Source organism: Camelus dromedarius, chromosome 2 (assembly GCF_036321535.1).
Source record: "Camelus dromedarius isolate mCamDro1 chromosome 2, mCamDro1.pat, whole genome shotgun sequence".
NCBI lineage: Eukaryota > Metazoa > Chordata > Mammalia > Artiodactyla > Camelidae > Camelus > Camelus dromedarius.
Genome location: NC_087437.1, coordinates 25,945,991 through 25,962,187, shown reverse-complemented (window position 1 = coordinate 25,962,187; position 16,197 = coordinate 25,945,991). Strand labels below are relative to the sequence as shown.

The window sequence follows — 16,197 nt, the reverse complement described above, 5'->3', positions numbered from 1 at the left end:
TGAATTGGTCTATTCAGTTGCCTCCTAAGTCAACTGACCACAATTATTGTCCATAATGGTCTTAATTTTTTCCTCCCCCACTTATGCAGTTGTAGTCCTTTCTCATTCCTAACTCAGGGTCTCAATTTTTTTTTATTAGATTTGCCAGAGTTTTGCATATTTCATTGGTCTTTTCAAAGAATACATTTTTAGGTTTAGCTTTTCAGTGTTCTAATTTATTTATTTCTGCTTTTGTCTTTATTAACTCCTTCTTTCTTCATTTTAGTTTTCTAAAATTTTCAGATATTTACATCTCTTTTTATTCAGCTTTGCTTAAACTAAACAGTTCAGAGTCTGAATTTTTATGTTTAATTTGTTTAATTTATGTTGTACATGACATGTAGTATTCTCCTGAACATTATTTACTCAATGCTTAGAAATTCATTTTTATTTCTTCTTTGATATAAGAGTTATTTGGACCAAATATGATCTTTTTATTTGTTTAACTTTTTATTAGTAATTTTTAGTTTTATTGCATGATATCAGGAAATGTGACCTGTAATCTTTTCATTGACCATTTCTATAGGTCAGTATATAAGTGATGGTAGCAGTTCCCTGCTGGAATCCTTAAACATCTGAAAATGTGACTTTGTTGTGCTTTGCCTGGTATAAAATTTTTCTATCATAATCTTTTCCCCTCAGAAATGTAATTGGCACTTAATTCTATCTTCCTCTGACACTTACTGTACCAGAGGAGTCCAATGTTCATGATAACTTTTAAAAAGGATTATTGTAGAAATTTGTCTATCTCTGAAATCCAAAATTTTTCCCAGAACATTTTTAGGTATAGGTCTATATTACTAATTTTGCCTCATTTTCAGTGAAGCTTTTGATTCTGAATAGTCTTTTCCCTTTATGGCAGTGAACACTTCCACTATCATCATTATGTCTCCCCCTTTTATAACTTCTCTCTAAAATTATTACTATGTGTATATTTTTCATCTTTGAATCTTTTCTTCTGACTTATGGGAGCTTTCTTAAGACCATCTCCATCGCTGATTCAGTTTTCTGCAGGATCTAACCTTCAGGTTTCTGCTTTGGTTGGATTTTTAAAATTTGATTAATCATGCTTTTCATCTGAAAAAAATGATCTCAGGAAAAAGACATGCAGTAATCATTCAAGTTTTCTTTTCTTTGAGGGAGCAATTTGCTCTCAGGGACTCATATGCTTTGATTTCTTAGACCAACTGCCTTCTTGTGAACTACTCAATTATTCCATAGACCAGATAGCATTTCTGCTTCCTTATTTTTCACCTGGGATGGGGGAGAGGAAGTGAGAATGTCCAGATGTCTGGGGAGTGTGTGAATTCTTGTTCCAACTTACTTGCAGGCTATTTCTTCATTTAAGATGTGTCTGTTTCTTCCTGTTCTCCCTTATACGAGTTCTCAGCTGTTATAACTGTGGATGGCACCTTCCTGATTTCTATCACAAGCACATATATCCCCAACCCCCAATTTTAACAAATTTTTTTTTGGTGAGTTCAAGTTGTATGGGCAGAGCTGGCAGAGAGGTAGGGAGAGGAGAATCAGAACTTTTATATGCAGAGAGAGGCTTCAATTATCCTGTTGAACCAGAAATGCACTACATAGATATCAATCAAAATTCTGGTGGTGGATGGGAGTGTGTCGTGAGCTTCATTTACAAAGAGGAATGGGAACTTCAGCTCTTATCCTTCCTTTAGCATGTTGGTGCATAACTAGTATTGTGTAGATGGAAGTCTTTATGCTTTACTTATTCTGTCTTCACCTCGTTTTTCTTGTTTTGATTTACAGAAAGATGTAGACAAGGAGTTCTATTTGTTTCCCACAGTGTTTGATGAGAATGAGAGTTTACTCCTGGATGAGAATATTAGAATGTTTACAACAGAACCTGATAAGGTGGATAAGGAAAATGAAGACTTTCAGGAGTCAAATAAGATGCACTGTAAGTATTGCATCGTCCACCTGTATCAAGTAATTTCCATACTGTGCCTGGAATGCTTTTAATTAAACCAAAATACTAATAGCTTTGCTGATTGGTTAATTTTCAATAAATGATTAAATATAACAGTGGTCTGAGGGTAATATTGTTGACTGCTTAATGCATCAGTCAATTAAATCCTCACTTCACTTAATTCAAAATAAAAAATACAGTTAGATACATGGTCTTTAAAATGTGGTCCCTGGATCAGCACACCCAGCATCACCAGGGACTTGTTAGAAATGCATGTTCTTGGGCCCCCAGCTCTGACCTACTGAATCAGAAACTTTGGGTGTGGGGCTAGAAATCTTTGTGTAGCAAATCCTCCAGGTTATTCTGATTTATGTTTAAATTTTGAGAGCTACTGGTTTAGATGCTTTTTTCATCTGCGGCTTAATAATGACAGGCTCCTTTTATGGCCTCTGCTCTCAATGAACTTCAATGAGCCTCTCCCTTGACTACATATAAGAACCCCCTGGGAGTTTTTAAAAACTATTTAAACTGTTTTTTAAGTGTTCAGGACAACCTCTGGAGATTTTTATATTTAATTCAAACTTAGCATTGGATTTGCTTTTGAGCTCCCAGTGTAATTCTAAAATGCAGTTAGAATTCAGAGACAGTGAGCTAATTGTTCAAAATGCTTACACCACTAATGAACAGCATGGGAAGATCTTTGTGGCCAGAAGGGAAAAAAAAGTAAAGTTGTACTACAAACTGATTTGGGGGGAGCAGCAGTAATTAGGTTTGTTTTATTATTTATTTATTTTAATGGAGGGAACCCAGGACCTCGTGCATGCTAAGCGCACACTCTACCACTGAGCTATATCCTCCCCTACAAACTGATGTTTTTTAATTGGATCCATACTGGTCACATTACCCACAATTTTTTAAATATTCCTTTTGATTTTACATTTTTGCATTTTGGAGGAGTCATGAATATCATCTATTAGAAATAGCAGTGAGAGAAAGAAAGCTTCCTACATATACTCTGCTTTGTGATTCAAGATGAATCAGAGAATTTTCCATCTAGGGCAATGAACACATTCCCAGTCTGCAGTGCCCAGGAAGAGCTGTTATTATTCATCCATTTGGATGCTCACAAATAGGACCTTTGAGAGAACTGAGAAGTGGCTTGTTGTGCAGGGCACAGAACAAGGAGCCTGCATACAGCTCCATGCCCTTCAGCCAGGGCCGGCTCTGGAAGGGCTGGGGACAGCAAGGAGTTGCAGAGACACTCTTGATACATAAAGGGGTGGGCAGGCCTGAATGGATCTTTTAAAAATTAAATAAATCTAGCTGGCTCTGGAGAGTAGGGGAGGCCGTCATGAAGTAGAACGTAAGATAAACCACTTTAAAAATATAATTTCCCAACTTTTACAGCCATGAATGGATTCATGTACGGGAATCAGCCTGGTCTCAATATGTGCCAAGGAGATTCAGTCGTGTGGTATTTATTCAGTGCTGGAAATGAGGCCGATGTACACGGGATCTACTTTTCAGGAAACACTTACCTGTCAAGAGACGGGATGAGAGACACAGCCAACCTCTTCCCTCAAACGAGCCTTACACTCCTCATGCAGCCTGACACTGAAGGTGTATTCCTTTAAAATCAAGACACGTCTCTGTTGGATCGATTTGTGTGGTTTTGGCTTAAAATTCTGCGTTGGATGATAAGATCATCCTTCCCCAAGCCTCTCAGTATCCTTCCTTCCTTGCTGTCAGCTATGTACATGCTGGACGCGTCCAGTTCCTGTCTGTTGGGAGGAGGGGACGGAGTGACAAGAGTGGACTGACGTTTTTCCCATTTCCACATAGCAAGACCCTCAAAACGGTCTCCTTTTAAATTAGGATCCTTTACACACAGCTGGCAAATCAGATTAGAAAGGGAACGATTCCCGTAAAGGCTCTGCGTCTGAACTTTTTGTCATGTCTCTGCAGCCTAGATGTAGTGTGGACTTATTGGTTGCTTACTATTGAATATTCTGTACTAGAACTATAGCCAGGCCAGTTCAGAGACCCCTGCAGGACTGGTTCTGAATGAGTAAAACAAACTAAAACCAAAAAGGATTTTAACCAAAACATGAAAATATGCTTTCTTCAGGCTTTATTTGGTTCATTATGTGCCACTGAAACGCAAGACAGGTCCAGTGTCCCTTTTTCCCTTATTCATTAGACAAATGTAAATACAGAAAAGTGAACAAAAGAGATGAAGTGTCTGCTTTTGTGGAGGTGAAATTCTATTTTTTTTTAATATTTGGGAGGAAGTATCAGATTTGTTTGTTTATATATTTATTTTAATGGAGCGACTGGAGAATGAACCCAGGACCTTGTGCATGCTAAGCTACACGCTGTACACTGAGCTATGCCTTCCCTACCATGGAGCTGAAATTCAAATGCAGGGAGACAGACAACAAGCAAGTATATTAACACATATATATCAGTTGATTATAAGTACTATGAAAATAGAGCAGAAGAAAGGGCTGATGACTGATGGGGGAAGATGGGGAAAAATACTCTGAAGAGGTAACCTGTCTTATTTACCATTCCAGGGACTTTTGATATTGAGTGCCTCACGACTGATCACTACACAGGCGGCATGAAGCAAAAATACATGGTGAACCAGTGCCGACGGCCGTCTAAGAGTTCATACCTCTACCTGGGGAAGAGGACCTACTACATTGCAGCGGTGGAGGTGGAGTGGGATTATTCCCCAAGCAGGGAATGGGAAAAGGAGCTGCACCATTTACAAGAACTGAAGTAATGCTCTAGACTCAGATTCCCAATTTTTTCTAGCTTTCTTTTTCAGAGAAGTAAGAATTAAGCTACATTAAATTCCAATGAACGGCTACAAAAACAGTAACAAAACGCCTCCTAGGAACCCTTCCTCATTAACTTCTGCCTCTCTGGACTGTCTCACAGGAAAGGCTTCATTTATCTCATTGATTCTCTGCAGTCACTCATCTTACTTTCTTTTTTATTGGACTCTTTTTGACTTGTGTGCCCTTATCTTGTCATTGATTTTCAAACTTATAGCAAAATGAATGGCTACATTCAGTTCTGAAACAATAATTTTCTTTACCAACCATTTATTGCTTATCTTTCTTCCAAAGATTTCATTATTAGTCTAGAGGTTATTTTAGGTTCTTAAAACTACTTATTATGTACGGAAGAATATTTTAAATTCTTGAGGGCCCGAGAGCGGATATGGTCTCTGCCCTCTAAGAACTTAGAGGAAAATACGGCTCAAAACCACCAATGACGTATACACCATGGAAATGTAAGTGTGGTTTCAGTGAGAATAAATGTAAGGAAAGGATGGTTATTGCAGCTTCAGAAACATTCCATGCAGAGCAGCTCACCTGACACTTCCAGCCCTTTTATACTTTGCCAGATACTCCCCGCTCCATCATCTCATGTCTTGCCCTAAACTTTCATGGATATGATTTGAGAGATCGGGGTGGGCATGTGTTCAGATCTGGGGTGCATAACATGACTGATAACCTCTAGCTAAGCTGATGATTATCTGGTTAGTTTGACTGTGATGGTGAGTATGATTTGTGATGAATGGGAGTAAAAAGTTATTTCAGTGATTCAGGTAGAATTGTCCAAAGTATACGGAGCCATTGGGAGTCAATGAAAACTTTCAGTGAAAGGAGCGGTTGGATAAAAGGGTTCGTATAGATCAGAAATACTGCAGTACCCAGAGAACACTTCATGGGTGAAATATGGAATCAAAACATTTTAGAGCCATAAAAAACCCATTTTAGGGGTGAAGAAACTGAGGCTCTGACAGGCAATGACCAGCTGGGGGTCTTTTTAGCTGGCAACAGAGTCAGGGCCAGGACTTCAATGGCTCTGCTCCTACCTGGGTGCGCTCTCTACCACCCCTGTCTATCGTTAAAATCTTATTCTTTCCTGCTGGAATAGGACAGTGATATCAAAACCTAGCATCATGAAATAAAAACTACATTTTTATTCAAAATTTAAAACTTAACGTCCACTCTCCTTAAGACAAATAGTAACCTTAATTGTGTGTGTGTGTTTCCAAGTGTTCCGAATGCATTTTTAGATAAGGAAGAATACTACATAGGCTCCAAGTACAAGAAAGTCGTGTATCGGCAGTACACTGACAGCACGTTCAGCGTTCCAGTGGAGAGGAAAGCAGAAGAGGAACATCTGGGAATTCTAGGTACTCTCACAGCTCCGGTTCCTCAGATGTGGGTTAGTGACGTACGTGTAGTCTACGGGTTTAATTTTCGTGGTTCATAGATTAAAGTTATTCTCAAATAAAAATACCAGTCATTCAATCAAATGAGAAGCCATATTTATTAAAAATACGGCATCATCAAATATTACTTATTTCTGTCAGTAACAATATATTCTACACCATACACTAATGAAGTTGTATATATTTGGTACTTATCAAATTGATGCCTGTAGTTTTGATGAAAGTGCTAGAAATTACTTTCTATTGAAATTCTTAACCAAATTGTTATTCCCAACTTCAAAAAACAAAATCATAGCTATTTACTTTTAAAGCTAAGATGTACATGATTAACTCTAAGAAATGTACATGTAAATAAGGAAATAAGGAAAAGGGAAAAGTGTCACAGTGAACAGTTTTGGGGAAAAGTTGCCTTCGATTTTTCAGGGATCACTTTAAGACAGAATGTCTAAGAATTCCACCAACAGCGGTCTTGGGAGTTTCCTTGAACGCAGTCAAGTGCCAAGGAAGCCACTCCCAACCCCACTGTGTTTCTACACTAACCAAATTCTTGGGGCTGGGTCCTAGAAACTCCCACAGGCAGGAGACAAGCTAAGATTGGCTAGAGGGTAGAAATGGGAAGGGTAGCCTCACCCATCCTTTCAAACTGTCCTTAATTCACAGGAAGCTCTGGAAGTCCAGATGTTGAGAAATGAGTCCTGGCCAGCGTAGGGGCACAGCTGATGTACTATGATGAGGCCACTGTCCTGCAGGGAGCGTTCAGGCCAAATCCTCCACTAGGACTCTTGATAAGAAACGAACCCATGGTCTCCATCTTTAGAGACAGCTATAACTAGTGTTTTTATCCTGAATCCTTTGGGACCAGGTATTAATCCGAGAATGATTTACAGCATGAAGCCTGGGGGTGGGGGACAACCCCCTTAACAATAAAAAAAAATCACCTGATCTTTGCTTTTATTACTGAGTTAGAGTTTCCAATCCGACAGGTAGATAAGTCAGTCTTCCTTTTCATTTTTGCCAGGTCCTCAGCTTCACGCAGATGTTGGAGACAAAGTCAATATTATCTTTAAAAACATGGCCACAAGGCCCTACTCAATACATGCCCATGGGGTGAAAACGGAGAGTTCTACAGTTACTCCAACCTCACCAGGTATGCACGGCGGCGGGAGGGATACGTCCTAATAGAGTCTACAGCCTTTTTACAAACAACTGTTATCCAAATGAGTGCACCTTGAGGAAGTGAAGAAGGAGGTGGTTAAGAGGGCCCACAGGGAGTTGTGTCTGTGTGATGTATGCCTACATGCACGTACCAAAAAAAAAAACAATCCATAGAACTGTAAGGAAAATATCTCATGGTCCTGGACACCTCTACATACTTAAGGTTGAGTCAGCAAAGATGATCACCCCAGGCTCAGCTAGAACACATCCCAGATAAATTTACCGTGTGGCTAAACGTTTCCATGACTGTATCCAAAGACAGCACCCTAAGGGCAGAGGCTGCCACTCAGAATTCTAAGGCCCCTGAATCTAGTCCAGTATCTGGCATGTACTAAGCGCTCCATAAATGTTTCTTTAATTAATAGAGTAAAAACTGAAATAGATTAAATACACAGGTGTGTATTTTCTTTAATAAAAACTGTATTTTTCTCCAATTAGTTGGAAAGTTGGCTTCTAGTAAAGGACTAATTTCTCAGTAATTTAGCAGTTCCCAAAAGTATCAAGTGAAAAAAAAAATACATTGCTCTATAGAGTTGGTCTTGTCAATTTAGGGGAATAGAAATAAAAAGCCCTGCCCACATGACTTTCATATTCGTCTGAGATAAATAGTAAATAAATAGAGAGATAGTATCAAGTTGTAAAAGTGCAATGAAAAAGATTAAGGCAGATGAGCGAGAGTAAGTAACAAGGGTGTTATTTTAGGTAGTGGGGGCTAGTCTGGAGGGCTTCTCTGAGGAGGTGCCATGGGTGAAGACACCTAAATGATAAGTAATGAGCCACAGGGGGTTATAGAGGGAGAGAGCATTCTAGGTCTCGAGATGGAAGTGGACTTGGTGTGTCTGAGGAATGGCATGGAGGCCAGAGGCCAGAGGCCAGAGCAGAGCAAACAGGGGCAGGGTGTGAGAAGATGAGATCCAGGGAGCGCAGGGAGCCAGAAGCTACAGGAGTTGGGGGACCTTAGAGGCCATGGTGACAACCTTATCTTTTATTCTAAAATCCCGTATGAGCGTCTGAGCTGGAGAGTGATGATCCAATGAACACTTTTTAAAGGACTGTACTGTCTGGTGTGTGAATGACTGTAGGGGACAAGGGCAGAATCAAGGATCAGTTAGGGGACTACCCCGATACTCTGGGTAAAAAACTAGTAAGACTTGGACCGGGGTGGAAGCAGCTGAAGTGGGGAGTTGTCATACTCTGGTTCTATTTTAAAGGTGGTGCTTAAAGGATCTGCTGAGAGATTGGGCATTAGAGAATGTTAGGGAAGGAGGAGTCAAGGACAAGCCCAAGGTTCTGGGCATCGACCACTGATAGCAGAGTAGTTTAGGGCAGGGAATGGAAAAAAGAATAAAATGCTATTTTTTTGGCTTCGGAAACTAAGAGTCTAGACGAAGAGGCAGTAAGTTCAGATGATGAATCTATGCTTTACATTCCCATTGAAATGTTCTGCTTACGAAAAAGGTTGAGGACATAGGGGCAGGTAAGATAGAGGACTTGAGGACAAAGGAAAAAGTCTAGCATGTCCTCTGAGATGATCCCTCATGTCCTGCTTGATTCCCTAGTAAACATTTGTCATATTCCAGCTAATGAAACTCTGATAGCATGAATATGTAATGGTGAGGTCTGCATAACGGGATTGGAGAGTGACCGTGGTTCTTGTGAGCAGTTGTACAGCGAGCCCTGAGGTGACTGGCAGCAAAGATCAGGCTGGAGAGGAACTCAGAGCAAATGGAAGGAGGTAAAGACCTTGGCAAGAGAGGAGGGCGGAGCAACTGTTCACCTTCCAAGTGTGAGGTCCAGGATGTGGTCGTGTCCTAAATGTGACAGAGTTATGACGGAACAGTATATGGTATGACAGAATGGGACAGGCAAGAGAGGTCACTGTGACAGGTCAGTGATTAAGACGTCTAATGGCTCCTTGCCAGGAACCGTGAAATCACAGAGGGTAATGGTGAAAAAGGAGAAAAGGAAGACCACAGGGAAGTTTAAGGAATTACGCAGGATAGTCCAGATACACAGATATGGAGAAGATGGTTGGCACTGGGGGAAAATCACTTGAGACCTGAAAAGAAAAAAAGTTTATTAGAGAAACAGACTTCAAACTCAGAAAAGATCTGTTGCAAAATTTCTTGGAATTGTGATACTGGAATTGCCACCTTCTGGCTTTGTGATGTGACCTGTGTGGCATAGCTAGTTAATTCATAATTGACAAAGAAGATACAAAAGTGTGTCTTATTGTTGATCTTAAAACTAAATTCTTGAAAATGACCTTGAGTACCACTGCTTTTTAAAACTAATTGCTTTGACATTTTAAGTTTCTGAGTCATTGGTTATCAAGGCTTTGACACCAATTTGATATACATATATCAAATCATACCAAATATAACCAGATCTATTAACACTTGATTAATTTAGGTGAAATTCGCACTTACATATGGAAAATCCCAGAAAGATCTGGAGCTGGAATAGGTGATTCTGCTTGTATTCCATGGGCTTACTATTCAACTGTGGATCGGGTTAAGGTAAACTTTAAATAATTTGTTTGGTGCAAATTCCCAAAATAGACACACAATTGAAGGAAGGTGAGGTTAGAGTTTTCCTGTGGTCCAATTCTATGTTAAAATCACAGGAAAGTAAGATGCTCTGCAATTCACTTTGGTTTCTTTTCTTTTTCTTTTTCTTTTTTTTTTTTTTTTTTTGGTGTGGGGGGTTGTTTAAAGAGACAGTTTTAAATGTATCAACTCTATGACTGCTGATTATGGGTGCCACAGAATTAAATATTAATCAATACAGTATTTAATTTCCTTTTTGATATCGAAGAACTGAGGTACATGATTTCAGATCTCTATTATTAAATGCTAATAAAAATGGTGACCTCAGCAGTCAATCACAGCACAGCAAAGCCTGCTGGTTGATTAAAATGTTTCAGTGTCAAAAAGCACTCAACGACTATAAATCAGAACATGTACCAAGACTCTTGTAGAATTCAGTCTCTAGTCCAATTCTCCCTTCTGAGTTCCAGACCTGTCTATATATCCACCTACTGAAGAACATCTCTTACCAGCTTGTCCCACAGGCATGGAAACCCAGCAACTCTATAACAGAAACTGAGATCTTCCTCCACTTCCTCCTGTATTCCCAATTGCAGTAAATAGCACAAGTACCAAACCTATTCATTTGTTCAAGCTAGAACCCTGGATATAAAATACCTAATTCTTACCCCTGGCTCACCCAGGTGATTCACCCATCTACACAGAGCTCAGTCCATTCCTTTTATCTCCACAGATCAGATGCTAGTAATTTCCCTTAACTACTGCCCGGCCTCCTAGTCTCTAGTCTCTTCCCCATACAAGCCTTCCTTCACTCCACCACCAGGATCACTGGTCTGAAAGGCTTCCATTCCATGTTCAGTTTTTCAATGGCTACTTAAGACTCACAAGACAAAATCTAAAAATTCCTAAATACAATACAGCTCAAAGGCCCTTCAAGGTCTAATCTGCCATTACTGATGCCAAGCCAAATCAAACTCCTCGTAGATTTAAGTCCATTGTGGTCTTCCCCTTGTGTTCATTAGCACTTGACGTACCGCCATTGTTGCAAGCGGTTCATTTCTTCTAATCCTCTGTCCTACTAGACTGAGTTCCTGGAGGGCAAGGGCTTTGTTTCATTCATCTCTGGATTTTTAGTGACAGGCACAGCACCCGGCTTATGGAATAGGCAAACCAGCACTGTTTGTTTGCAGTTCTTCTCAACTGCTGCTCATTAGCTGAGCCAATATTTGGCTTCTGCACACATTTGTTACTTCAGCATCACCAAACAACTTACCTACTACTCACCATTGTTCCAATTTAACTACTTCAAGTGGAAAGTTACTGGCTTGACAGAACCACACTGAGTAAAGTCTGCTACCTAAACCAGTCCCTCCAAAATTCCTGAGGTCATGGATGGTTAGGTCCCAGTTCTCTGAAATCCTGACCCGTATCACAATGATGACTAAGTTTTTGCTTGTTTTCAGGATCTCTACAGTGGATTAATTGGTCCACTGATTGTTTGTCGGAAATCTTACTTGAAAGTATTCAATCCCATAAAGAAACCGGAATTTTCCCTTCTGTTTCTTGTTTTTGATGAGAATGAATCTTGGTACTTAGATGACAACATCAAAACATACTCTGACCACCCTGAGAAAGTAGACAAAGCCAATGATGAATTCATAGAAAGCAATAAAATGCATGGTATGATACATTATTCTAAAACCTATTTTTTCTCTTTTCTTCTTTCAAATACAGTCACTTTGGAGACTACCCCTTTGTTTCATTTTATAATAAACCAATCCTGCCAGACTTTGCATGTGAGGTAGAATTCTATTCAAAGCAAAAAGGGGACTATGTTTAAAACCATCTATTAACTTCTCTCCCAATGCCAAAGTCTCATTCCCTTTTAAATAAACTCAAAATTGGGAATAAGATTTTTGGTGCTAAGTGACTAGACAAGCAGTGTAATATTATTGACCTTAAAGTGTCCATTTCCCATATCTGTAGTGAAATAAGTTCTATTATCTCAAAAAGATCCCATTCACTAACCTAATCATCGTATTTCCTGTGAAATAGCTGTTGGTTTAAAATATCCCAGAGGTAATAAAAAAATATCATGTTTTCCCCCAGCTATTAATGGAAGAATGTTTGGGAACCTGCAAGGCCTCACAATGCACGTGGGAGATGAAGTCAACTGGTATCTGATGGGAATGGGCAACGAAATAGACTTGCACTCAGTACATTTCCATGGCCACAGCTTCCAATATCAGGTAAGGGCCACCCACCGTTGTTATCCCTGCTCTATTTGAAAATGTTTTAACACAAATGAAGAGAACATTTCCTCAGAGAGACTTAGGAAACGCTTAAGGTTTCAAGAGAACTATTTCCAAAGAGTGTGGCACACAGCAACTCCAACTGCTGTCACTATCCTTTGCTACACGCTGGGCTCTTCCTTGGATTTATAGTTTTTACTGGGCTTTCCGGGAGTTCTGCCCACATATTCTTGGGCAAAGTATTGGAATGGAATCGTCAGCAAAGAGAGCAGGAATGTTCATGTAATGAGGGGTCAGAGTACAGAGACTAGACTTTATTATAACCTTTGCCAGTTCTAAGTTCTGAATGTTAAATGGCCTGAAGAGAGCAAGATCATCAGTTTGGTGTCAAGCAACTGATTGGTCCCTGGATTTCAATCATACTTCAACTGCTCACGCAGTGCTGATTTCAGCAGGAATCAGTAGCCCTCTTGGAAATGCTTTTTTCTTATCCTTTGAGTTAATGTAGAAAATTCAGAAGCTACCACGAAGCACACTGCAGAAAAGACTATTTTATGACCTGTGTTTTGGTTTACCTCTTAGCAGACTTTCAACGCCATCCCTGCAGAAAAATCTCCCGAGTGCTCCGTCTAGTTGGGACTCTACCTGAATTGCCCCTGGCTTTGGCTTCTCCATCAGCCTCTTTTTCTGCTCTCTTCATTGCCTACCTGCCCTCAAGTTCACAGACCAGCTTATCTAGGATGGGCTCAGCAAGAAATGGGGCCACAGCTAAATTCCCTTGTGTGACCCAAGTGCTCTGATAAAAAGGAAAACCAGAGTCAAATTGAAAGAGATAACAGGTGTTCCTGATTGATGAATTCATTTTCATCCCATCTTTCCCTCATGCATCCTTAATGGCCCATAGTGCCAAGATTTAGCAAAGACCACACATCTCATTGTATTAGATGTAGAAGTGTGGAGGGTCTCTCTCTACCCTGCTCTCTTTCTTAATGGGTTTATTCATTTTTCTAATATCCCTGAGCTGGCCAATGAAAGATTATTTGAATGAACTCTCACACATAATAAACATTATATACTATTTGTCGTTTTTCTAATTAAGCACAGGGGCATCTATAGTTCTGACGTCTTTGACGTTTTCCCTGGGACATACCAAACCTTAGAAATGTCTCCAAGAACACCTGGAACCTGGTTACTCCACTGCCATGTGACTGACCACATTCACGCTGGAATGGAAACTACTTACACCGTTCTACCAAATGCAGGTAAATATCCAGTTAGTAATTCCAGAAGGCGTGTATCACGAACATAATTAAGGTGCGCTACTTGGCCTATAGACTTCTCCCATTTGTGAACTTACTGTTCTGATTTCTTCCTTCTTTACCTCCAAGCAGGAATTTTCTTTCACTGCTAAATGGTGCGGGACTCTGCTTCTGTTCTGACAGCTGGTACTGACGCAGCACCAATAGTGCAAACTGACACCAATCTGATGCATTGTTAATTAACATCCTTAAAACTGATCCGTGTAAGAGAGTAGTTGTGACTTAACAAGTCACTTTTAAAATTTACTCTTTCTTAATAGAAAGTATTACTGGTTTTTTCTAGGTAGTATTTAGTACAGGAGAAAGGCTCCCCAAACCCTAAATAACCCAATATAATTTCAAATAGTCAATCAGGCAAAACAGTGTGTTTCTGTGCTTCTAGGGGGAGGGGAAGCATTACTGATTATTTGCCAATGATTGTCTCAGTCCATTTGGGCTGCTGTAACAAAATACCAGACTGGGTAGCTTATGAAGAAAAAGACTTATTTTCACAGCTCCGGAGACTGTTAACCTGAGGTCAGGGTGCTAATATGGTAGGCTGAGGGTCCTTCTCCATGTTGCAGACTTATTACATCTAAACATGGCAGAAGGACAGGCTAGCTCTTGGGCCTCCTTTATAAGGACACTAATCCCATTCATGAGGGCTCCACCCTCCTGACCAAATCATTTCCCAAAGGCCCCACCACCTAACTCTATCACTTTGGGCATCAGGTTTTCAACACAAGAAATCTGGGGGCACACAAACGTTTAGACCATAGCAAAGATCCAGGGAAAATATAGACCCTAAACTCCCTGCTCTGCCCACCCCCACAAGAACACTCCCTCCTCCACAGGCACATGCATCTGCACGCACACAGTGAAAACACAAAAAAACAAACAGCCCCTGTATGGGTGCACACTGAACACTGACAAAACGTGTTGTATGAAGAGTAAAATTCCTGCTATAACAGCTGCAAGCTTCGGTGTTTCCTGGGTCTTCTGAGTTCAGAACTGTTGGAATTGGCAATGGCAAATCCAATGAGGGGAAACTCCTTATGTTTCCTCCTCAAAACTGGCATAAAAGGGGACATATAAATGGAAGAAAATATAGAAGTCAACATATTTCAAAAATTAAAAATCACTGAAGAGCAACCATGGCTGCCAACGAAAAGTTTAATTTCTGCTCCTCAGTCTTACACAAAGGCCTCCTAACATGAAAAACGATTTCCATTGAGACCCTTTATTACACAGAGTGGTACTGAGAGCACCAGAATGCCAAAGACTCAGACAGATAAACCTCTGGCTCTAAAGCCAGGAGGTGCTAAACAAGGTGAAGAGCCAAAGGTGAGAAAGAAAACTTTAAGCAGAATTCAAAGAACTTTAGCACACATGGAGACCACACAAACGATGGTCCTGCTCAGAGAAATAACCCAGAGTGAGGGAACTCTGAGGAAGGCCTTCTGGAGATCTGTGTGTACAAATGCCTGGCATTCCGAGGATGCTGCTACAGGCTGAGCCCACACACAGAGGCAGTGAAGAGATCCCCTTTGTATGATAAGCCTGGAAGGAGAAGAGGGAGATGATCACTTGCTTGGCTAAAAAAAAAGGGGAGACTGTTCTAAAAGCCGTACTAAAAACTGCAGAACAAATAGCAAATGTGAAGGGACAACACACGTTGGAAAAAGGTTAAAGACAAACTTGGCTTTTACAAAGGGAAAAGGTACTGTATGGGACTGAAAGAGGCAGTAATGAGCCAAAAAGATAGTTTGAACATTTCACAGAAAAATCGGGGAGCCACATGTACCAGTCTGAATTACCCTGGAATGAAAGTTTGATAAATCTTTGGCCAAGTCTACTTTAATTCTAAATCTTAGAAAAATTTCCACCTACCAAGATATGGACAAGAGAGAAAATCAAGTTATGGTGAAATCTTTCAATATTATGCACCAGGAGACAGACAATTTCCTCCACAAAGAAAAAAAAAATTATTAGAAAAGAATTGTGGATATCCTGTCATACTTAATGGTATGCCTCACTTCCTCTAGCAGAGGAAGCATAAGGAAGGCCTCCTCTGACAAATATAAAAGGTACTTTTTTTAGACTGACCCTTCCACAACAGTCAGATAACCTTTGGGAGCCGTCTGCAGGACGACAGCCTGCTTAGCTCTTAAGTTCCTCATAGGCAGGGAGTGTATATTCTGTATTTCCAGTAGGTGCCCAAATCCAATCCAATACTTGCTTGGTAAATATCTAACCACATATTAATTCAATGAAAAGGAATTTAAAAAAAAATTTGGATACAACGTCAGACTCATTGAAAAGTTGCAAGATCAGTACAAAAAAATTCCTGTATACCTTTTACCCAGATTCCTCAAATGTGAACATTCTGCACAGCATCATTTGCTTTCTCATCTTTTCTATCTCCCTCTCTCTCTACACACACAGACTACAGGTGTTATAAATATATGTATACTCATATTTCCTAAAAACAAGAATATTCTTATAATAAACATAATATATCAAAATTAGGAAATTAAAAATGATTCAATACCACAGATCCTGTTCACATTTCACCAACTATTCTAATCATGTTCTTTATAAAAATAGAAAATCCAGCTCATATACTGTGTTCAGCTGGCATGTCTTCTTAAGTCTC

The 16,197-nt window shown here is 39.9% G+C and overlaps 1 protein-coding gene across 5 annotated transcripts in view; it reads left to right on the top strand.

Moving 5' to 3' along the window:
• Positions 1-16,197, top strand: part of CP (ceruloplasmin) — a 53,555-nt gene that overhangs the window by 25,722 nt on the left and 11,636 nt on the right. For all 5 annotated transcript variants that reach the window (XR_004135857.2, XR_004135858.2, XR_010383248.1 and 2 more), the window contains exons 10-18: positions 1,813-1,963; positions 3,380-3,592; positions 4,549-4,756; positions 6,049-6,188; positions 7,246-7,374; positions 9,855-9,961; positions 11,455-11,671; positions 12,101-12,240; positions 13,343-13,505. Coding sequence is in view for 2 of the 5 variants with exons in the window: in XM_010980561.3 (XP_010978863.3) it covers positions 1,813-1,963; positions 3,380-3,592; positions 4,549-4,756; positions 6,049-6,188; positions 7,246-7,374; positions 9,855-9,961; positions 11,455-11,671; positions 12,101-12,240; positions 13,343-13,505 (1,468 nt within the window). In the remaining 3 variants the exon portion in view is untranslated. The remainder of the gene's footprint in view (positions 1-1,812; positions 1,964-3,379; positions 3,593-4,548; positions 4,757-6,048; positions 6,189-7,245; positions 7,375-9,854; positions 9,962-11,454; positions 11,672-12,100; positions 12,241-13,342; positions 13,506-16,197) is intronic.